The sequence below is a fragment of the Myiozetetes cayanensis genome, unplaced genomic scaffold (genome assembly GCF_022539395.1).
Source record: "Myiozetetes cayanensis isolate MyiCay16 unplaced genomic scaffold, myiCay2020 scf13, whole genome shotgun sequence".
Taxonomy (NCBI): domain Eukaryota; kingdom Metazoa; phylum Chordata; class Aves; order Passeriformes; family Tyrannidae; genus Myiozetetes; species Myiozetetes cayanensis.
This window is the reverse complement of record NW_026086937.1, coordinates 3,746,861-3,771,929: the sequence shown is the minus strand read 5'-3', so window position 1 is coordinate 3,771,929 and position 25,069 is coordinate 3,746,861. Positions and strand designations below refer to the sequence as shown.

General features: G+C 40.7%; 1 protein-coding gene across 14 annotated transcripts in view; it reads right to left on the bottom strand.

Moving 5' to 3' along the window:
- Window positions 1–25,069, bottom strand: part of DOCK10 (dedicator of cytokinesis 10) — a 142,235-nt gene that overhangs the window by 67,289 nt on the left and 49,877 nt on the right. For 12 of the 14 annotated variants that reach the window (XM_050308605.1, XM_050308611.1, XM_050308599.1 and 9 more), the window contains exons 2-4: window positions 17,515–17,634; window positions 10,630–10,719; window positions 2,639–2,721 (exon numbers count right to left, since the gene is read on the bottom strand). In XM_050308605.1, the coding sequence (XP_050164562.1) occupies window positions 2,639–2,721; window positions 10,630–10,719; window positions 17,515–17,634 (293 nt within the window). The remainder of the gene's footprint in view (window positions 1–2,638; window positions 2,722–10,629; window positions 10,720–17,514; window positions 17,635–25,069) is intronic. The other 2 variants (XM_050308606.1, XM_050308601.1) reach the window with 1 other exon arrangement.

The window sequence follows — 25,069 nt, the reverse complement described above, 5'->3', positions numbered from 1 at the left end:
TTCTCATTGTTCTAGGGCAGGCAGATAAAGCGTGGTAAGCACAGGATCCTGTTTGGTGTACCCTCTTTTTCTCTGCCTACTGCCTCTTCAGACCTACATGAAGATGTGGAATTCCAAGGCACCAGGCTTGAAATACCTACCAGATGTTCCAGGTTTTCTATGAACAACAGTAAAAATTTTGCTAATGACTATTTCTATTCCCAGACAGACTGTCACCACAGCACACACTAAGCAAACCCTTTTCTTCCTCTACTCTTCCACTTGCTCAAGAAGCAAGAACACACCAGCACAGAGCATAAAACACAGTGTAAAAAGAGGTAGTGAGAGTTCACAGAGAGGAATTTAAGGGGTAGAAAGACCTGAGAAAAACCTCCAAGGAGGAACACACTCAGAGAAAAACTAAAGCAATTGCTAAATATTTTGGTCATGTCATGCACATGGTGTCGAGCTCTTCCCCGGTGCCACAGCTTCAGTGGAATTGCCCCATGGACACACTGAGTACCCAGTGCCTGCCCCAGGTGGTCAGCATCACGCTGCAACTGCTTTCCAATCAGGAAGGGTCAGTATTCAGGAAGAATAACTTTGATAAAAATCTGCTACACCATGTAGCCATTACTTGAGATGTTGTATGACTGCGTGAAACGACACAGCATGGCCTCGAGTACAGCCAAGCATGAAGTCCTCCAGTGTTGCTGAAGGCTGCTGAGTCCAGTTCACATGTTATAAATGGAAAAGCCCACAGGAGACTTTAGCACACCCTCAGTGAATGGAATTACTTTAGCCACAGTTAGATCTGGCATTGCAAATGATGTTCCTTTCCCATGAAGCAAAGCTAAACACTTAACACTCATCCAGTGTCCCCCAGTACGACTTCCTATGAAGGAATTGATACAAGAATATACTCAGATTTCTGACAGTATGACAGCAGTTTTGCACAAATCAAACAAAACACTGCGAAAACTGGGCATCCAGACCTATCAACAGCGAGATTCAACACAGTGACAAGGACATCAAGCCACTTGATTTTTCACAAGAAGATTTAGCATAGAACACCAAACTTCATAGCATGTACATGCAAATCAAGGTCAAAGAGGCTGGGAACAGTATGAAATGAGGTGGACCTCAAACCAAAAGCTCTGTTTAAGGTAGGTTAAGCTCAAAAGCCATGGTAACTTTGAGCAAAAAAAAAAAAAAAAAAAAAGGCAGACACACCTGCTATAACTTTGTGCCTGAAATATCAACCAGTGCGGTATCCAAACCATTTCTGGGTGCTATGTTGTGATAACAAGACAAAAGAAGATCTTGCTTCATTATAACTGCCTATGCAAGGGGGGAAAAAGTGAGATGCGAGACACTGTAGTATCCCTGGAGCATGAACTCATGAAAGCAAATTACATTTAAGCACCATATTAAAATAACCTTCAACAAAAGAGGATGTATGTAATCAGCTAAAAAGTACTTTTGTGCAGAGTAATGCACAAAACCACATCTGTTGAATGGATATTTCATAAGAGTGAAGATGTTTAAGGTTAAGTAGAAAACTGCTGTGCTGCAAACGCTTTTCTTGAGCACTAAATGCAATAATTTTCTAAAACAATCAGCACAGTGCTGATTGTACTTAAGAAATTGTATGTTTATAATCTCTGATTAGCAAAACTGCTCTTAATGGTTTTTTGTACTACCACATCCACTGTTCATAAAAATACCAACATACAAGAGCAAATGCAGGTCTGAGACAAGGCTTGAAGCACAAAACCCTTTGAACACAGCATCTAAAGGGGCCATAAGAATCAGCTTATCAGTTCCTGAAGCAATAAAGCTAATACTAGTTTCCCTCCAACCCAAGCCTGGAGCACCCATTCCTGTGTTATGCACATGCAAGAAACTTTTTCATCCAGTATGTGATTTTAATGACTCAAATTCCAGGAAAGGAAGCAGTAACACAGCTCGTTTTGGCATTTAGTGATTTTGTTAACTACTCCCTAAACCCATCCTGAGGTCACAGGATACAAACCTGCCAGAAACAGGAGTATGGGTAGAAACTCACACATGTAGAAATGAGCACCAGATTCCTGATTTCTTTCCACTCAAGTCAAGGAACTTGGTTTTGCTCCTCCCAACAACATTACACTGATTTTAATGTTCTGCCTCCAAGAACAGGAAGGATGCCCACCCTACTCTGACACCTGCACATCTCTGCAGCCTCATCAGTGCTGCACACACTGCACCCAGCTCTGCACAGTGCAGCTATAAAGCACTGAAATCCAACTCTCTGCTACACAGGGTAGCTAAAAGGAGAATTAATCCCCGTTAAAGGTGAGGGACATTTATGCATTATTAAGGAAAACGAAAAGCCACCTTTCCTGTATCAACTGTGCTTTGAATACGCAAATACGCTCCTAAGGATTGGAATCAGCACTAATAGGGTTTGTTGATACTACTGAATTCTGCAGAGTCTTGAACTTTTCTAAAGGACCTTTTCTTCCCCTTTTTAAAAATGCAAGGCACTAAAAACACAGTAAAACAAGCAGAGCTTACGAGACAAAGGAAAGTGCAAATATGGGCAAAGCTTAGCAAATGACACCAACCTAAAGGGAATAAAAAAAAAAAAAAAGGAGGAACTTATGGTAGATCTTACTGTGGTAGGTGTCGAAAGTCTTCTGAATACTGTTCATATTTGTAGTTCACAACATGCCACTGGGAACTGTAGTATTTACAAGCCTAAAGAGAAGAAACACAAACAACAACAACAAAATTACTACAAGTGTTTAGACTCAAGAAGGCTAGAGAACTAATAAAGATCTCAGGGAATCCTTTGTGTTAGAGGACATATTCTTCTCTTTTATAGTTGGGTGCACAGTTCTTATAGGAAAGCCAGAGTCACAATATGTCTCCATATTTTGAAGCACAATTTCCCTTTTAAATCAAATGCACTGAATCATAAAAGATGGAGGAGGGGGCTGATAGCATTTAACATGCTTTACTGACTCTCATCTGCTCTCTAGGAAGCATCATTAAATTATATAGTTACTGCCTCAAAAGACACTATTTACTTTAGGCCTGACTTCCTTCAAGGACATTGATTGTACATTTTTTGTTTGCATCCTGTTTCATTACCTAAGCCTGCCGCTGTAAATACATTTGCCCTACTCCTTTCATTCCGTGTTGTTGCAGCACAAGCCCTCTACTTCTTGTTCTGCCCTTAAGGATTGATCTTTAACCTCTTAACAACATTCAAGAATATATTAACAGGACTATCATTTTTCACCAGTCTCATTTTCTCTTCCACACTGAATTTGCTCAGTCATCTCATCATCTCTTAGATTTTATTATCTAAATAACTTCTTGCTGCTTTTGCATTCACCTTTGGAAATTGCTCTTAGTACATCAGTCTCCCTTAAATAAGGAAAACAGACCTGAACAAAAACTATACTGAAGAGCTTGGCTATGCTGTCAAATAGACCAGAATAACTGTGCTATTTACCTAGATGCAGAACTTTTATCAATGCAGCTAAACCCAACATGACATTTTGAAAGGCAACAAGATGCATGAGATATGTACAGTTACTGCTGAGCTACACAGCTACAAGAAAAATGACACAATGCCAGAATTTCCAGTCATTCTTCATACAGAGTGTAAATTGCAGCCTGGTATTCTTGCAGTATGCTGAAGAATTTACCCCAGCTATTGTGTTCTTTTCTCCCCACAGTCCACCTGAGAATTTGCACCAGCCCAGATGAGATGGAAAGAAAGAGAGAGAGAGAGAGACACAGCCTACAGTGTAACAGCAGGAGCTGCTGCCCAAGACCATGGGGAAAAGCAGGCATGTCAAGAAGGACAAGGGCAGAGATCTACAGTAGAGGAAGAAGCAGCAGCATTGAAAGGGATCTGAGGTGGAAACGGGAAAAACAGTCTCACAGAAAGGCATGGGAAAGATGAGACTGCAGGAGACAAACAGAATGGATTAAAGGATAGATCAAAGGCATCTAAATGCCAAAAGCTGTGCAGAGACAGTAGAAGAAAAAGCAATAAAGGGACAGGACTCCTTCAAACATGAGCATTCCCACTCTTCACTCCCAGACTCTTCTGAAGCTCCCATGGGAGTCATTGCTTGCAGGGTGGTCTCTGCCTCAGAGGGACAGAGAGGGGATTCTCAGGCTGCTGGAGCAAATCTGGGACAGGCTGAAAACTGAATGGTGGTGCTTTCTAAACTACTTAGTGCTGGTTAACAAATCCCCTTTTTAAGTCTTGTGTAAAATATGCAGAGTAAGTAGCCACAAATTGTTTCAGGAAGTCATCTGTGAATTCACAGTCTTCTAGGACATCTTTGTTTGGTTTAGAGTATGGAAAAGGTAGCAAGGAAGAGGGAGCACATCTACAGGCACTCCTCTCCCTCCTCAGCACTGAACTGAGCAGTTCAGCACAACCAAAGGCAGCAAACACATTCCACGTGGATCTAATGCCTACCTTCTCATCTGACACAAGCCATCATTATCTTATAGGATGCAGAATAAAGTGTGACTATTAGACAATATAATCACATATTCTCCAAGAATGAACATAATTTTAAGGCATTATAATCGACTCACTCTGCACCTGGCAGGGTCAGGTCCAAAGTTAACCCTGACAACCATGTTCCTACCAAACTCCAATGCTGTTTGCACTTTGCCTTTGAACAGAGAAATAAAAATATAAAAAAACCACTAAACCTCAGCCTTTCTTTCTCATGATTCTTCATAAAATGACTTGGTCACTCTTGCATTTGTGTTAAAACTCTGTGATAGTCACCTGGGCTGTAAGAATACTCCTACAAGAGCAACATATGCTCTGTTCTACATAAGCCAATGAAAAGCTCATTGAACGTTGTGAGGGTGAGCACAGACCCTCCAATTCACACATCACTCACTTTCTCCTTGGCAAACCTTCTACAGAAAGGACCACTTTTCTCCTGTGGTACTTTCCATTACTGAGTATTCTACTTACAGATGCAATTAAAGCCCACAGAGAATTCTCAGTGCGGGTTTTTATTGCAATCATTACAGGCTGATGTGTCCAAAAATGCAGTTGTGAATGACATATAGAGCAGGCCACAGTATTTTAGTTTGTAACTATAAAGCCTTATTGTGCTTCTCCAAGAAAAAGCTAATCAAAATAAAAATCAAAGGGGACAAAGCAGCACATTCAAGTATCATGCAGTAAATACACAGAAGGCAAGTCAGCCCAATGCAACAGCTACCACTGTTCTTGAACTAGCCTGCTGCAGGGAAACTACATCTAGCTGAAAAATTAACACCAAAAAAAGGGTACAGCACTTTCTCTTCAGGATATCCCAACTCGAAATACTTCTGCTGACTGCACTGACTTGCAATGATAGTGTTTTTTTCAACTGGAAATTATTATTGGAAATGGAATTTTAACAATCAGGAACAGTATCTGCAAACCTGATTTGAAGAGTAAGATAAACCTTTCTAAAGGCAGAAATTTCATCAAGAGGCCAGGGCTGGATCCTAATGTTTCTGGCAAAGAGCAGAGGCACCAATGCAGGGGCTGTTGAGCTCAAGTGAACTGTGGGGGAGGAAAAATGTAGACAGAGAAATGGAAGCTTTGGGATGTGGGAGGGTTGGCACACATTTACATGGACTCTGTTAACCAGGCAGGCTGCACAGTCCATTCTCTAAGGGCCCTATCAAACCAAGGTCTTTACTTTTTTTTTTTTTTTAATTATTATTCTCTTTTTTTTTTTTTCTTGTTGCCCAGAGGGCTTAATTTTTCCTTAGAGAGACAGACAATCCTGCAAGCTTTTTTCACCTGTAACTTCTTAGCTCTGGCTCTGATGATGACAGCATGATGGCTACCACTGGAAAAAAAAAAAAAAAAGGCACTAAAAAGATTTACCCTGCAATGGAAATGAACCTTTTGGAGGGGGGAAAAAATTAAAAAATATAAAAAAAAGGGAATGGGAAGTGAGAGAAATACAAATGAAGCAAACACCTTGACACATCTAAAGGCAACCCCCTGCTTACATGCTCTCTAAGATAGCACTGGGTATGTGGTCTTCAGAAATAGAGATGAACACATGATAAAAGTAATTTGTGGAACAACTTCTGCTTCTTGCAGAGGAACTGCATGCATAGGGTAACTCTGCCCACTCCCTCCCTCTGGAAGAGGCTGTTTCTGAGGTGGAAAACAAGAGATATTGAACAGGGCAGGGCAAGCCTATGCAAGAGCTTGGAAACAGAAAGTCAAGACCTTCCAGAGCTGGATGTGGACAGAGTGCCAGAGGAAAAGCTGCAGGGTGGCTCTGAGCTCTTCCCGTGACATGCATGGTCCTGCTCACAGAGCCTTCCCAACTGCTCCTCCCTCCTCTGACCTCTGCTGCCACAGCCAAAGCCAGTGTGCTGGGATTTGGGAAGGTGGAAGGTGGTGGGATCACCCTGATCTGAAATTCAGCCCCCAGCCAGGCCTACCCCAGATTCCTTACACCCATGACAGGCACGGCAGCAGCACCATGAGCTGCCTCCAACCTGGACCTTCCTTCTGGAGCTCTCACAACTGCTCCCAAAATAACACAGTTCAAACATATAGCAAAGTCCAGTGACAGAGCTGTGTAACAAACCAAAACATTAAAACACACTATTATTTTAAAGCATCAAACATTTTTTAAAAGTATTTGCCTCCTGTGCTATCAAAAGAACCACTATCCTTTAACAACATATTATGGCCTGACACCACAGCTCTCTCAAGTGCTGAAAAAACTCAGATTTTGAAGTTGGGGAGTTGAGCAATAATAAAACTTTCTAGGTGACATTTACCAACAGGAGTTCCCATTGTAATTTAATTTTGAAAGAGGTATGAGCAATGCAGATTAGCCTTCAAATCAAAAAGCCTCAGAAATCAACTTTATGGACATAACACAACTTTCAGAAGTTATACAGGAGGCTGTGGTTCTTTTAATATTGTGATTAATGAAACTCATGTTTAGTAATTACTTAAAGATCACACAGACCCAACTTGCAAAATCTCAAATAAAAAAATCCCCCAGATGAATGGCAAGGGCTTTACGAGGTTACTACAAGTCACAACTCCCAATTGTGTGTCTAGAAAACCTCCACAGGAAAATTCAGAGACATCCACATGAATACTGTATTATCTTAGACAAAATTAACTATGTCATTCATCAAATGAAATTTCAATATTCCTACACTGTTATTTCATTTTGATGTGGTGGTTTTTTACCTAGGAAGTTTACTCCTTCTGCCCCTGCACAACTCCTACACACTCCTCCTCATCCACGGGTCCAGCCCCTCTGCAAACAGGCTTCCCAAAAACTTATCCAAGTAGCACCTATCATTTTTGGAAGGATCACCTGGCTTAAACTTATTTCATAAAGGACAGTTGACAGCTAATATTTATTTACTTTCTGGAATTTTTTTTCTGTAACTAACTACAATTTCATTCCTATAGGTATATATATCACAACAGCATGTATGTGTGTTCACATGCCTGCATGCTTCCTGAAAATATTGACTTTATGCAAACCAATATGGGATTAAATATGTTGCAATTAGGTAGCTTAAGGTCCTCAAACTAAATATTACTTGGAATTGCAAAACGCACTATCCCCTTATATTTCCAAATTAAATGTGGGGAAAATCCCAAGAATTGCCATTTGATTTAAATATTCAGGATAAAGAGTTGGGAAAGGTGATATAAGGAATTCCTTCTAAAAGGGAGAAGTTTATTTTGTTTCTTGTGGAGTGAATGTTTCTGTTTGCCAAAATTATGGACCATGAGGACAATGCTGAGTGTCATTAACACAGCAAATATGCAGCTGACTCTGTGAGGAATTAGAAATTTCAGAATTTGGAAGGAAACAGTTTGATAAAAGTACAGAATTCAAGGAAGTCAGAAATACTTAAAAAAATCCCAACCCACTGAAGACAACTTAATCCTGGCTTTATAAGTTTCTGGAAACTTCTCTTATCTTGGAACCTAATTTAGTTCATCAGGCTCCTACATAAGAAACATTAAGGTGGAAAAGTCCACAAGAAAAACATCCTAAGACAACTACAGGTATAGAAATAACCTATTCACAAAGTACTATCTTTAAAATATAGCTAATAATTAGGTATAAATTAATAAACCCCTCATCCTTGATGGACTCTAGCAATGAAAGATCTAGAGATGGAAGTAAAGCTGAAATGAACACCCAGGAAGAAACAGACAGGATTTTAAGGCATTATCACAGACTTTTGACAGTCCTTATAGACAAGACCATCTGAAAACCAACAAAGAAAGAGACAGGAGATTATGGATCTGAGTTCTCGAAATAATTTCAGTAGCATGTCTTCACACTGCACCCTATGAAGAAAATTAGTTTCACCTCCAAGAGCAGACCCTTCCTTTGCAGTTCACCAACTCACTGCATGTCTTCGTGTCTCAACTTGCTAAACTACTGAGATAGTGTAACATAAGTGAACAGTCAGAGACAGTTGTTCCTAAAATGGCTTCAGCAAGATGAAGCTGTACATTGTGTTTATATATCTTCCCCCACAGTCTGGTTGGGAATTATGCATTTGATCCTGGCTTGTAACAAGTCCAGGTGACCAACAGACAATCTAGTTTGTCCAAGATGGACACCTCCACTGTTCATGATACCATACTATATTTGAAGAGAGAAGAGACTCCTTCAATGAGTAAAGCGTTGGCTTTTTCATGGTTAAAAAAAAAAAAAAAAAAAAAAAAAAAGTGAAGGTCACAAATTCCACTCCTGCACGTCTATCCAGAAGTGCTGGAACACAACAGGCTTCTGCTGGGTCAGTACACATTTGTACAATTGCTGCAGTGGATCACAATCAGAGGTCTTCACAGAACCCCATGCTCAGTTTTACCTAATGTTGGACTAGAAACTATCCTCCTCCTGGAATTTAAGTTATTAGATATATATATACATATGCATATACACACACACACATATATATATATATATATTAGCTTTTGGCTTTGTGGCAAAACGAAACATATGCATTACTACTTTAAAACAGGGTCTTTATTGCTCCTATTACATGCACAGGTTTAGTCCTGTAGTACTGGGGGGTTTTTTCCACTTCATTGTTCCTCTCTCTGCCACCCCTTGGCTCACTGGTATTGCAGAGAAAGCTAATAGATGTGCTCCATATGTATTTTACCAGGTTGTCATTAGCATCCCCTTGGAGTACTCAGCTGTAATGATTCCCAGACTCTGTGTACTATGTTCCATTTTTAGACCCACCACTTTCCCTGTAAAGCCATGAGCACAATGCTGGCCTTGCAACTTGTGGAACCTTAAAGTAAAAAGTAGACCCCAAAGTGCTGAAAGGGCAGCGAGGCTTCTGGGAAGGTAGATAATTCCACAAGCTATGTTATCTTTTTAACCCTGCTGTCAGATTAAGAAAGATGGTAAAGTTCAGGCAATCTGAGTTGGCAGTAAATTGTTACTGCTCTTTTTAGACCTGCTGAAAAGCAATAGAGCCAGCCTGTAAAATGTCACGTTGCATACAATTCAACAGCTACATTTCTGCCTAGTCTTGGACTTTATGCTTTCCAGTCCCTGTGTTTGTCTGCAACTGACTTTTCCTCCACAAATTTTCTTGCAGTTGTAGCACTTATGAAATATTTTTTTTCGAACCAGGAATCCAGGTGTGAAAAATCCCAATCTGGGAAACAAAAGTAGAGAACGTACATATTATGGGCTAATTATAAATGCTTGGAATGAAACTCCTTATAGAAGCTGACTTGAAATTTGGTTTTGTAAACCTGTTTTGGTTTACATGGTGAGCTGTATTTTACATCTGTAGTGAAAAATGGGGATGGTTCAGGGAGCCATCTAAAGCAAATTCCTCTGAACAGTGTAACCAGCATCTCTAATGTCCTTCAAAGTGATAATACCAGTGACAACCTGAAATATTCCTTAGGCAGCAGGATGAGCAATCTTCTCCTCCATCTGAGATCAGGTATGGAAACAATACAACCATAGGAACTGTTTAAAGGTAGAGCAATTATTCGCTCCTGGTGGGGCTCTAACTGACATGGAAGAACTTTGTCCAACTTTCTACTGCAAAGGTAAAACAGACTCTAACTACTGATTATAAATATAAACTACTACCCATCCTTCATGGTGAATCCACTCCTCAGATAGCTGTATGTACGCTTCCAAATGAGATGCGTACCTTGTAATAACTCCTAAGAGTCTAAACCAGTGCCAATAAGTTATCTTTTTTTTTTTTTTTTTGGAAAGGTATCAATATTTTCAAAGTGCAAAGAGCATTCAGATCACCAGTGATCAGCACTCATGTGAAAATGCCAAAATCAGTATCAGTGAACTAGTAGTGACAGGGAATGCAGCTGGAAAATAGTACAATGACAGCTTATCATTGCATTTGCAATTTTTCTAGATACAAGCATCTCAGAATAGGCAACTGCAGATATGCTGTTAACCCTCCCCCTCCCTCTGGCCTTCAAAATTCAAATATGGTTCAAATCACCTAAAGCATATTAAAAGAAAAAATGTGTTAATTATAATCATAGTAAGCCTCCCCCAAACCCTTGGTTTTGTTTAAAATCAAAGGATATACACACCAGATACTTACCTCTCTAACAAATAAATTTTCTGCTCTTTGTTCTGCATCTTCAGGCACAGAAGGATACAGCGTCCTGATTTCCAGCGAAATTGTGTCTATCTGGCAATGAACAAAAAAATAATGCAATTTAGTCAAAGTGACAGAACAGCAGTTTTGTCTCATGAAAAGGTTAAGAACCTTGTTATCATGGCTTGCATTTTTTTCAGTTTGTCACGCAGCCAACAGCACATGCATACCAACAACTGCAACGCAGCTCCTGCCCACACACACTACTCAATACTATCAGCTGAAGCATTAATTACAAGCAAGAGCACAGTCCAAACAGATTCCTGGGAATAAAACTGTTCCACGCAAACTTGCTTCAGTCTCTGAGGTTTCTGATAATAAAAGTCATCAAAAGTCTTCCTTTCCATCCTCTCCCAGAAATACATGCCAAATCCAACAGCGATACTCGTGAGTTCCACTTCCCTTCTGCACCTCTTGCCTTTCAGGCAAGGAATGTGGAGACAGAAGGAAAAGCTTTGACTCTTTTGCAAGGAGAAGAGAGGAGCAGAGTCCTCCCAGCAACAGGAGGGCCACAGGACAGCTTGATGGTCGGAAAGCAAGGGGAACCAGGCAGCAGCTTCTCAGAGGGACATTCCCACCCGTGGGCACAGGCAGCAGGGCAGGGCAGGGCTGACAAGGGACTCCTGGCATGGCCTGCAGCTTTCCTCCAGGCTCCCCAGGCACTGCACGAATTAGTCCCCCCCCTTTTTTTTTTTGGAAAGCAGTTGCTGACTGAGCTGGCTTGTCAGGCCCCACAGCAGGAAACCACACAGAGAAGTGGATCTCCAGAAGTTCTCCACAAGGAGACAAGCTTCCCTTAATTCCCATCAGGCCAACGAGAGGCCAAGGCCACCAGCAGTGCTCCTCTGTGTGACCCAGGGCCCCCATGCTGGGGTCAGGCAAAGCAGCCACTTTGCAAAAGGCTCACAAGAGGAAGCTTTGGGGTACTTTCAGCTAAACTACAGATCTGTCCCACTCATTCTCTCTGCCATAAGAGGGTAAAACAAACAAAATCAAACCCCAGCAGCCCAGATGATGCTCTCAGTTGCAATGGAGTAACTCTGTTACTCAAGACAGCAAAGGACTGAAATCCAGACAAATCTGACCTCCCAAGCTCATTTTCTCTTCCATTACAGAAAGGCATATGAATTCCAGAAGAAGGTCTATGGCATACAACTGGTTTAATATGAAGAATTACTGCTTATTAATACCACGAAGCAGCTTGCAGTATCTACTGTGCCCCTGGAGGCTCTCCTTCCTATCTTCTCAGACAAAAAAGTCTCAGGCTAAACGGTGATGGTTTTCCTCTATAAATTGAAGCACCCAAACTCTACGTGACAAGTGGCTGGACATTATTGACTGCATTTTTCCTTAGAGCTTACACAGACCACTCTGATTTTCCCCCTCCCCATCCCTTTCTAAGTGACTAATTGTGAAAGAAAGGTAGGTATCACTCAGGCAGAAACATCATGGGATTCCCCAAAGTTTTCAGTTTCATCTGGAGAGCTCAGGATACCACATGGTGAAAACACTCTGGCTCTCACGAATAACGATGGTGCCTCACAGTCACGAGAAAGTGAAAAAAATCCTGTTGTTCTGAACAAACCAATCACAGTTTCCTAAGTGTGAGTTCTTGGGCTCTACCCAGCTGTATTACCAACTCTATGCGAAGTGATTTACGCAATCATTTAGTCTATGAGCAAAAGAGACAGCAGATAGAGAAGTATGAATTTTCAGGCCACGTTTAGTAACAGATGTCTGAATCCTTGGTTGCTTAGGGACTTCCCAGCAGTACTCACAGTCTCTGGAATGCACCTCGTTACTTTTACTTCACACATACGTGACATTTTATGTCCCGGGTTTTTAGGCAGCCACAAGAAGGCACAATCCCCCAGCACAGCTGAAAACCCACAGGTGTCTCTGTGGCCCATCATGTGGAGCTCTTCCCAGGGCTGGGACCCTGCAGCCAGCAGCAGCAGCCACAAAACACGCACACCTTCCTTCCAGCACACACACCATCTCTGAAGATCAGCTGCTGTTCCCACACTAAGGCAGAGGGGTAGGCTCAAAGGAGAATAGACATGTGATGCACTCTGTACCTCACACTGACCCTGTCACGATGGTGAATAAGCTTCAGAGAGACCAGCAACCTGTGCTGCTCGCCCACAGCAAGACTTGTAACCCAAGCCCACTGTTTTCCTTGTGATACTTTCCCCCCCACACTGTCCTTCTTAACAAGAACGCACTTGAAAGAAACAAACACGGCCATGCAAACCTGAGAAATCAGGTAACAGTGGGCTTGTGCGTTTGTAGACTTCAACAAAGAATATCACAGGCTTATTTACAAAGAATTGGGGCATGGAAAATGTTGTATATTGTTATATTTAAACTTGTGTTAAAAACTACAAAGCACTTCCCTTCTGAGAATTAGTAATGTTTAACCACTTAGCTGCAAAAGGCCACAAAGGCACTTCCTGTTCATAGTTGATTACTTCCAAAGTTAAAAGCTCTTAAAGGCTGGTCAGGCATAGCATTAATCACCAAAATCTATTTACTTATGAAAACAACTAAATTTCAGCAACAGACTATGTGCTGCTGAAAGAGCCATCAAAATAAAGGATTCTATTTAGAAAACTCAATATTTATAAATATGCTGTGAATGCAGCCTAATTTTTCTAATGTTTAGGCAATCATAGCAATTGTCTGCTCAAACCAGAGGCCAATTACCCTGTTACTTGTGCATGTGAACTGTGATAATCAAATAATGCAGGTATCAGTCTAAAACATTCAATTCTATAATTCTTCTTAATTATTTTTAATCTATTTCATATAAATATCTTATATTCAACCATGATTTCTGGCATTGTCAGTCTGTCCAATTTGCATAAGATGTTGGGCCCAGGTGTTGGATGAGTTATGAGGTGCAATTTCACTAAGCACCTTCTCTTGCTACCTCCACCTTCTACAGTGAAACACGAAAGTTAATATTTCTCCTTACTGACAACTAATTAGGAATAATGTTTTCAGGGAGTGACTACTTCCCAGTGACATGGTGAATTTAGCATTTGAAAATGGAGTCCTAACTCCATTAGCCATTTCAGACTTTTTGAGTCTGAATCTATTCTAAATAGCTTTTAGTCTGAAAGCCTGTTACCAGCGGTTAAATCTTCCGACGGATGCATCAACAATGATGGTATTTACTTCCTGCAAAGGCCGTCCTCCTAAGAGAGCTAACCACACACAGGCAGACACCTTCCTCTCTGTTCACCTTTAGATTCAATCTCTCTTAGAGAGATCATCTTTTGTCCCTGCACAACATCTATCTAGATAGCAGAGGTTTCACAATCTGAAAATCATGGAGATTTTGGCTTGCTCTTGTTCAGAGCTGAAAAATAGAAGCCTGGAAACAGTCACACCTGCAGTGATGGCAAGGACCAGCAACAGCACAACTCAGCCCCTCTTTTTCTAAGGCCTCTGTGATGCTCAGAGGGAAAAGGGCACCCAGGTGGGCTTTCAAAAGCCCAGAAGAGTCAGAAGAACATCAGACTGAACTTCATTAGGTTTTGCACTATGCAGGAAACCTTTGCCCTCTTACACCTGGTCCTAAATTTAGGTAATTAATTATTGTTTCTATTTCAGGTTCAAAACCAGGCATTTGGCCATATTTTTACAAACAGTTATAAAACGCCTGATTTTCACTTTTCAAACAGAGATTTAAAAGAATCATACAAGGGAGAGAAGAAGGAATAAATTTTTATGACCCAGAGAATTTAACATGCTTTATACCATACCAAATTGGAGTGCCTATTAAATACTTTCAGCTACCTTTTAAAGACTATTAACTTCTATTTATCAACATACTATTAACGTGTATTTAGTTGCCAAACCTCCACACAAGCCAAGGTATTAGCAAAGGGGTGCTGAGCCTGTTGCCACTCAGGGAGAGTATCAATGATTTTATCCAAGACTTGAGATCCTGAAGAGATTTGAAAAGAGGGTGCTGGGTGTTCAGTGAATTCCAAAGGATGGTGGTGTGAAGAAAGGATGAAAAAATACTTATGAAAGGATACAGCATTTTTTGCTTGCATATGTGACAGTGCTTAGGAACAGAAGTGCAAACATATGACAATGAAACTGGGCAAGGCTAAGATGTGAAAGGTTAAAGGTGAGAGGAAGGTCAATTTGAAGAAAGGTGTCACACTTCTTTCATGGCCTCCTTTCTGGTAAACACGTCAAAGAAAACTGAGAAATAGCAATACCAGACAGCAGTGGTTCCATTTGTCAAGGGAGAGCGTGGCCAGGTCTGGGGGACAGGAGATGAAGGAAGCACGGTAACCCAGTGGTGAGGATGCAAAACTACCAGCATCACTAGCAAGCTTGCCTTTTCTATGAGCACAACAGGAAGCCCATCAACTGCTTCCTACTGCCACCAAGAAGGACAGTGCAAGCTGCTGTATTCATGTATTGTTGCAGAAATTTCCACTGGCTATTGTTTCACTGCACAGAAACAGAAGGGAAATTTGTTCACAAGATTCAGGAACAGGAGAATAATGAAGCTCAGCTAAAATATTTTTTTTCTGAAATGGAAACTGGGCTTTGGGCAGGCAGGAGAGTTATATGGAAGGCATTACCAGGAAAACAAGAAGTGGAACTGATGTGAATCCATTTTTTTTTTTTTTAAGGGATTATTAAGCACAGTTACAAAAAAGTGAAGCATCTTTTCCCCAGCTGGAGTAAAATCAGAGAATGCATCTTTGTAATGCATTCTTTGTATTATATATCTTCTATTATTCTGTTGAGATGCAGGGAGATGGAGGAATATGGTCTATCAGGTTCAGATCGATATCAAGAATTCTCTGCTGACTGTGACTCCACAGACTTCACATAAAATGTTGGAAATGACCAACAGAAGTCTTGTGAGAATAACTATATTCTCTTTGAATGCAAACCAAAGAGGGAAAGCAATTCTGACATGAAAAAACAAAAACCATGACAGTTGACAATAACTGATAATATCTGATGTATGTAGTGAACAGAATAGATCCAGAAATGGGAAATCGTTATTAAAAGCAGAATTTTCTCCTATATTCACTACCTCAGCTAATTCTTTTGATGGGGTCTCACTCTGAAGAGACTTTCGCCCACAGGGTTTGCTCACTTGTGGGCCCAAACTAAGGTTGCATCAACACTGAGCCACGAAGTCTGCAGCAACTGCAATCATTAATTAAGCAGTGTCCACCGTTTCCTGGGGAATTATCACATTAAATACCACTCAGAGCCAGCCTGAGCACCTCCTAATTCAGTCAGACGTGGATCTCTTTCTACTCAAATGGCTGACCCAGACTTTGCACACAGGTGGTATTTCAGCAGGACAGAGCAGGTCTATAAATAGAAACTCTGCAGCTGGACAACTTGCCTGGTGGCAGAGGCTCTTGTTACTGCCGCTGACTTCAACAGAAGGTAACAAAGATGAGATTTATCACAAGGATATGGACCCTACCTACTACTACCCCCGCTCTTCTGTGAGTACAGGCCACCTCTACCATGCAAGTACCTCTCTCATCTGTCTTCATCTCTTTTTCTTATTATTTCTTCTATATTTAAGTAGATTATGCCGAATAGTTGCAAAGGATAACACAGATGGAACGAAATAAAAGCAGCTACTGAAATCCAGGCAACAACTCCTCAAAATGAAATAAAAGTAAGGCTATGAAAATATGCTTGACAGACAGAGCTTCAGCATTAGGATGGGATTCTTTCACTGCTCTGTGGACTTGAGCTCAGTTACTCTAAATCAAAGGGCTCAAGGGCCTTGTGACAGCACACGGTATGCCTAGTCAGCTTTGTAATGCTAAATTTCAATTTCATAAATTGACAAATGTGCAAAATGGATAAAGGAATTAGCGATAATGAGGAAATCTATTCTGTTTAGTTTTCTCTCAATCCCGTGAGCACATTAACTCAGTTAATGCCACCAAGGAAATGGAGCCATTTAGTAAAACAAAAGCAGTCGATTAGATTAAGCTGGCCTCATAGGACGGGAGCAGTGCCATAAGCTGATGGGAAGGGCCCTCACGCAGCAGTTACAACTGGTCACAATATTGAAATGTATTTCCGTTAGAGAATGCCTATTCATCAGAACCCAAACATTTTACAAGGATGGGTTGATTTTGAAGAAGCTGCTGTACAATGCCTGGCAACACAACTCCCCAGCCAGCAACCCTGCCCTCCTGAGCCACCCCACACCGCCACTGGGAGAGCTGCCCTGGACTTCCAGGTTCTCAGGTGTTTTCTCTTTTGGCAGGACAAGCAGTGGAGAGCCCAGGATAAGGTCAGGCAGTTCCATGGCTGTGGGGTGTGGAATCCACTGCCTGTCAGCGTCCCATCCGTGGGAGTCTTCCTCAGCACCAGGGACTCTAGTGGCCAAATACATCAAACTGAATAGGATCAGAAGTTACAGATTAAATTGGACTATAACAGTAGGGAGAGATTCTAGCACTGGCCAAACTACCAGAGTGCTGAATAAACAGACAAGTATATATTGTTTATATATATTGTATATATATAAATATACATGTTTAGTGAGTTCCCAAAACATATTTGGGAACAGCTGGGGCTTTGGGTTTTATCTAATTGTGAATAGTAAAGTCACACATATAAAAATGTCAAAGGAAAAAACCCAACAAAAACAAGTGAATTCAGTGGGAAGGAAGTAAAGCATTATGCATGAATTAAGAAAGTATTAGAGAACCCTTGGACAACTTCTGGCTCTCCCTCTAGCAATGGAGATAAAATAAATGAGCAGATGAACAAAAGGAAAAGAATAACACATATTTGTCTTGTACTTACTGAAAAGTCATCATCAGGGAATAATATCAGATCCTTAAACTGGCTGTTCCCAATATTTTTTTCAATCTCTGTGATAACAGCTTCATAATCCAAAGGTTCCAAGAGTTTGGGTTTTTCCTGCTTTGGAAAAAAAAAAGAAAATATCAGGAAATCTCTCCACATCCAAATTTGTCTTCCTCCACTCTCATAAACTGAGATCTGATGCATTTTTCCTTTTATACACCAAAGCATGAATAATTTCTCTCCTCACCCCAGTATTCTCAGTTTGTTGTAGCTGAGCTCATGTGAGAGAGTGGAAGTGAGGAAGTTTGGCCAGTTGTAACAGCCTCTCTCCATCTGATAATTCCAGAGCAATCTGTCAGCTCATTACAGAGACCAAACCTACTATATTAACTTACCTGGCATTCTCAGGAATTCTCTCTCTCTTTCCCTGTAAATACCTGCAGGCAACTTGACAGACACAGTTTGAAATGAGCATAGATATGACTTTGAGCTGATATGTTTTAGAATAAGAAAGCTACTAATTTCTTCACTGTCTCTCACAGTCCCACCTTTTGAACTGCTGGTAGCTTGTGAATGCCACCATATTGTTTTAGTTGGTAAAAATCCAAGATTATTCTCCTGAAATAAACTATCTGGCATCCACCCCCATGGTCTCTCTTGTCAGAAACAGGAGTTGTATCATCGTAACAGTTCTCTATTATTACCTGAAACAACAGTAAAGAAACCACCACAGGAACCACCAAACAAAACTGAAGTCACAATGTCTTGAAATACAACCCAAAAATAGAAAAAGAGAAGCCTGTCTGACATGCTAGAATACATTAAACAAATGAAGCCAAGTATTAGAGTCACAATATTTGCTTAATTTAAAGATGTAAGCATCAGAAAGAATGAGTGAGAAAGGGCAAGAAAACAGCCAGGAGGATGGAAAAGCAAGTGATAAGAGTGAAAGAGGACACTAGTGAAAAGTAAATGCAGAAATGCATCTGCTGAACAGTCTTTCAGTCTGATGCAATAGTGGACCTTAAGCCAGTGGTATTTTACCCAGTGTTCTTGCATTGAGCTATCCACATTAATATCAAGTTTCCCTCCCTCTTCCCTAAATCAAAACCAAAGTGTGTTGAAAAAGAAAGCTTTGACACCTCCACAAAACAAATTTCTCCAATGGACAACCTCATGATTTCCCACTGTGTTTGATTTTTTATATATACATATATATATATAATGGACCACATGTAAATTTTTTATATATGTATATACATATATAAAATTCACTTATGGTCCATTATACATACAATGGTTCAAACATAAAAGTTCATCTCTCTTTTGACTTTGTTCTAAAGATTTCCTGGTTTTTTCAGTCATCACAATCATCTCAAGATTTCTCTCCAGCTCTTGTAAACACTGTTTCCCTTCTATTTTGAGTTCAAGACTCCCTTTGGCATCAAATGCATCTACGAAAAGTTTAATTATGTATCAGTAACTCAACCGCACAAATTAGATTAAAACAGTGGGATACACATGTTCCTAGAAGGTTATTCAATTGCTGAGCAGCTGATGCTTGAATCACAGAACAACTCAGGTCCTCTGCAGGCCATCCACTCCAATTCACTGCTCAAAGCATCAAAGCTCCATCAAAGGATGGAGAGACAATTAAAAAAGTCAGAACTGCTCTTTCAACAGTTCAGTCTATTACCTCTCTTCTCAGTCTGTTAACTCTCACAGTCCTGCTTGCCAGCTTAAGAGTTAATAAACTTCTAAAATCATTGGTGTTTAGCATTCACAGGCCAAAAGCACTATCTACTCATGCTGAGACATTAAGGAATTGTAAAAGACAAGCAAGACCAACACATAACAGCAACAAACAGAACAAACAGTCCCATACAATCTGGCCTTGAACACTTCCAGGGATGGGGTAATCACAGTTTCTCTGGGCAACCTGGAAAGAAACTGCTTTAACGTTTAATTTAGATTCTCTGACATTACACTGGTTGTGTGACATTCAGGTAAGACAAGGGGCACTACTAGGACACATGAGACTTTATATTACCCCATCCACAGCACCTTAAACTGTCTCAGTCAGGTACTTGGCCCTGGTCTGCACTAGTTGACACACAATTATCCAGCCCTGCTCAAGAAGCTCTCGGGTTCAGGAGCTGCCATATTCTTCAGTGAGATTTCAGTCTGTAGTTTGCTGACAGTGGTTTCCCACAGGAACTTAATGGGGTCACCTGACCATGTCACTATGCACAGCTTGCTCTTGTTCCCTTTCAAATTGTATATAACTCACCGCAGTATCCTTTCAACAGGGGTTTTAGACTCTCCGTCATTAAATCTGTCATTGTATCTGTGTATTAAATATTCCTCTACAAACCTAACCTTTGAAACCTGGAGTTGAAACCAGGAAGAGAAAACACCAGTGCACCTCTGTGTTGTACCACTCATTTTGGTAATGATGCCCAGGTCTGAACAAAGTTCACTCAGTTTAAATTTAGCAGAAAGCAAACTTGTAAGTAGCACAATTGTTACCTTCAGTAGGAAACCTTATATCAACTAATTACAGGAAAATGTAAAGTAAAAGTGAAAATATACATGCACTGACATTTATGAGGCACCAGTGTTTCACTGAGGCATTTTTCCTGTACAGTGGTTTCACTAAAACATGAACATTTTCTGCAGAAAGTTCATGACATCACACTGAGAATGCCCCCTACCCAGAGCTGATACTGTCAGGCTAATGGTTTTGCAACAATATCAACTTTTAATAAGTTGGATGTGCCACTGATATCATAAATGTCCACTCTCTCAAAGCACATGTGTCAACACAATATTAATCTTGGTCAGATGCTTCTTGGAAATGTCATGAATGCCAGCTTTCAGAAGTTTTTTTAAAAAAAATTAAGTAAACAAATGACATAAATAGCCACCTTTCTGCTGAAGTCACAGACTATGGAAGAGGTGGGAAATCCCAGAAATCTTGGGACTTTTCTTGAAATATGGGGAGATCCCATAAAAACTTCTAGCATTTGCAGGTTCTCTACAGCCATGGAAACTACCCTTTTTGCAGAACAAAGAGGTATTCCTTCTTCCCCCTGGAAATCCCTGTAAGGCTGGGGTGAACATAGCTACATCTGCCTCAAAATTAACATCACACAGATGTTGGGATGCAGGAGGAGGCAGGGTAAGCTATGTCAAATTGCCCTCTCTTTGCTCTTCAGAAACTGGCAATGCTCAGAAAGCCACTCCTGATAGCTGGTGAAGCACTCCAGGGGAAAGCTTCTCCTTGGCAGCTGCAAGGTCACTTTACATGAGACAAGAATACAACTTGAGAAAACCCTGAAGCAGAGAAACACAGCAAGTGCATAAACATCACTGTTCCCATGGCACTAATTCCCTTGCTCTCAGTGCTGCAAAGGGCATGATCTGATGGAAACATTTTAACAGATGTTAACAGAGAAATCTTTTGAGAAAGATTACACATCTGAACTAAATGCAGGTAACTGTGACATTATCAAATTCATGGCAAAACTTTTCAACAAAGCATTTCAATATTAATGGTGATATTTTTCTACTGATGCAATAAAAATTACTTTCTTCCCTCTATGGCATTACAACAAAATCCTGTATAAAATGCAATACTGTATTATGCCAACTCTCATAAATCAGAGATACAAGTAATAGGGCATCCTTGTCAATACAGTGGCTGCAGAGATCATCTAGTCTATTCCCTGCTAACAACAAGCATGATGGTACAATAAACAGGATGCCTCTCTTCATCAATTCTGCATGTTCTTACAGACCTTAAGACTAGGTACTGTGGACACTGACTCCATGCTTTCTAGAGCCAGTGCTTTGAACTTGGCAAAGCTCAGCACTGCAGTGCTTAGTTTTGCAGTTTTGATGGGAAGTCACAGCTGGTTATCTCTAGAAGTTTATCTCCAGAAGCTGTGGGATGACTGCTCAGTTTTCTCCTCACAGGCAGACAGAAGCAGTGATGTTGGAATTAGCAAATTTCTGCCTGCAAGCACTAGCAGAGATCTGTAAATGAGTAGGGTTGATTTAAAGCTAATTTAATAACCATAGTGCTGCCTCTTCTCAATTTAACTTGTCTGTTCTTCTTGGAAACAGGCCAGTTTGGCAATCTGAGCCAAGATCGAATTATGCTGGCTTGGATTTTTATAATGCTTTTTATATTCTCCATCTTAAGTGAGTAATGAATTTAGTTGTGCTGAAGCAGTTGTGAATACATCTAGTAAAAAGGCACTCTGATTCCTCACCTGCTACAACAATCTCAGCAGTGCCATTTACTCCACACCCTGACAGTGCTGTGGGGTGTGTAGTTTTGAATTTTGTTGAGCCAACTTTTCCAAACTCTTTTGGGACACTGAAGAGCTGTTAAACGAATACTGGAGCCAACACTACAGGAGAATAATCTTTATTTAATTTCACACAGGTGTATCAGCCCAGATTCCACCAGTGATACGTGGCTTCATCGCCATCACCTTCTGGTCTAGCTACAAAAGCATTATTTTTCCCCAGCAGTAATGAGCAAAAATATTCATATAAATGATGGTACAGGATCAGATATGGTACCTGGCTTGTTGCCAGCTGCATAGTCATTGTGCACTGATGCTTGCACGTGTCTTCTCTTTGCAATTATGTATCATCCTCCTAAAGTCCTATTTCTGTGAACACTCCCCAAAGGAGGAAATGATGTAACTGAGACCAATAGTCTCTGGATGGTCATCCCAAGCACTTCCCCATCCTAAAAATAAAGTAGACCAAATGCTGTGATTTTCTGATGCTTTAACGACATATTATGCTGACAAGGAATCTGAAGTAACTAAAATTTAATGAATTTAATACAGATATTTAAACAAATTCCCTCTCTTCCACAAGCCAGGAAGAAAAAAATTAAAGAAACAGATAAATACAAAGAATATAAGCTCATGGACTTCAGTCACCTGGACTAAAGTATCTCTGAGATAGGAGAATCCACTGTATGTTCTTAAAGAGAGTCAGAACAATTATGATGGCCAGATTGGTCAAGATTAAGTAAGACTCTGATTTTATATTTCATCCAAGCAATGGTTTGTCTAAAGTTTCAATTAATTCTAGCATACATTTGAAATACTGAAATGGGCAGACTTACATGCAGAAAGGGCCACTTACTGAAATAACAGCATTGCCTTCCTTCATTTTTATAGACTTCTTAATATTATTAACCAAACCCAATCCTACTAAAACTCACAACAATAAATTAAATTATTTTCTAGGATGGCATCAACATGAAGTGCTTTTTACACTTCTTTCGTTCTTCCTTTCCTTTCCCCAGTTAAATACTCTGTCTCTGACATAATACATGTCCTTATATTTTTTTATATGGTTAATATTTGCAGTTAATTACATTCCACTAGGGCAGGCCAAATTCAATGGAATATTTCTTTCTCAAACCTGTCCAAAATGAAGCTAAAGGGCAGCCATGACTCCATGACTTTTGGAGGAGGTGCAGTGTAAATGCTGAATTTAACCCTGTCTTCAGACATGTTGGTGACACAGACTGCCCACCAGCTCTGAGATGTGCTAGCCACAGATCCTAAATACTCAAGGAGACGAAGCTGAGGCTAGAAAACAATTTGGTTTTTATAGAGTCGACAAAACTTTTGCATTTTTGTGGGACCAAAGTATATATCTCTATTCACCATGAGACAATAGAGTAGTTTGGTGCCTGGGGTGGGCACCATGGGAAGGATATCCCCACTGAGTGCACCTTTTTCCCCCCACCACCACCAGAGATGATGGGTGAGCAGCCCGAGTCCCAGAGTGCCCCAGGCAGTGGGTGCCATGGCAGCATTTGTACCCAGTGAGCAGAAACAGAGCAGCCATGTGGGGATGAATTATGGTGCCTCAACATGCTCAAGCAGCTGAGCTGGGAGGGACAGGTCTCACCCACTCAAAATGCTCCCAACCCCACAGGCCTCCCCTTTCTCCGCTCCCAACACACTCTGCATCATGTTATAGATTTTCTTTAAGGAAAATAAGTTTTGCATTTCAAGCACAGGCAATTCAAGGTCTGCAAAAGGTATTTGGGGAATGGACAGGGAGGCACAGCCAGAACCAGCAGGCTGACGGTCCCTCCTTTTGATTCACATCTCCTACTTTTTATGACTTCTTGGCCTATTCTGCAGCTATTTACAGTCAACAAACTCTGGCCACATTACAAAGGCTTCCTTTGGCTCGGAGTGATAAATAGTCAACAAATTTATTACAATTAGTGGTACAAAGAAAAATTTTTTTGACACACCCCCTCTCTCTTCCAGCCTAAAATACATTCACTTGTCAGGTCCAACATGCTTCATTTGTCATGACTTTCAGTAGAACTCAGAGAATTGTATTTGGAAAGAATCCAGTCAGGGCTGCACAGCACAACTGATACACTCTTCAGTGGCAGCAGTGAAGCCAACGTGCCAATAAAATTTCATTAAGGAGATTGCCAGTTCCCACACAATTCTGCCACAGAGAAAACAGCAAGGGATTACAAAGAATTCGACCCCTCAATTCCTAGTGATTCAGAAATTGCCAAAATGCTCTAGGACCCATCAGCTCAAGCAGAACAAAAGCAACGAAACCTGTTGAAGATCCTGCTGGGAATAATGAAAGTGAAAAGTAATTTTCATTCATTAAAGCCTCTTTATTCAAAGAAAATTCTGATTGACACCAGTAAGGGACCTGCATGACTAAATGATACTTACTTTGTACAAATACAGCTGGAATAGGATGAATCCTAACTGCCTACATTCCCATTGTTTTGTGGATCAAAATCTACAAAGATCTACACTGTATATTTTCCAGCTTTAAAAGTTACTGTAGGAGAATTCAGCGTGTTAAATATTTGAAAAATCAACACACCCCTCATCTGGATGAGCTAACTCAGAAACTCTTCATTTTAACTGATGGGCCAGCTGGAGCCATCAGAGCCTTCAGTGGCACACGTAGCTTCTCCACCAAGCCGACCAACGAGCCACCAGGGTTACGGCTGCTCAAACCACAGAGGTCTGTTCTCAGGCAACTGGGAGCGACCTACACTTTCTAACACCTCTTATGTCCCAAGTTAGAATTTATCGTTGCTTTCGTTATGAATTTTGAAAGTTCTAGGCCTCATAACACTACCCCTACTAGGGCTGTTGGTTCAGCAGAGCATCCAGCTGTGGGGAAAGAGGGGATGGTTTGTGCTCTGCTCTGCTTCGTCATCAGCATTTTCTAAATTCTGTTTCTCATCCATGATTATGCACCTGGAGTTGTAGCTTCACTGTGGTGTTTTCTGAATCTGGAATGTGTATGCACAGGCATATATATCTTTATTGACTAGTACTTGGCACTCTAGACAGTGGACAAAATTATCAGTACAGCCTGCAGAAAATATTCCAGGTAACAAGACAACAACTTACTTGCCCTCTCTGTTAATGCAGTTTCTGGAAACTCCTTTTAGGAAGGAGATAAACAAGTTTCATTTAATCATACAACTACTAAAATCAGCCACTGACAAGACCTC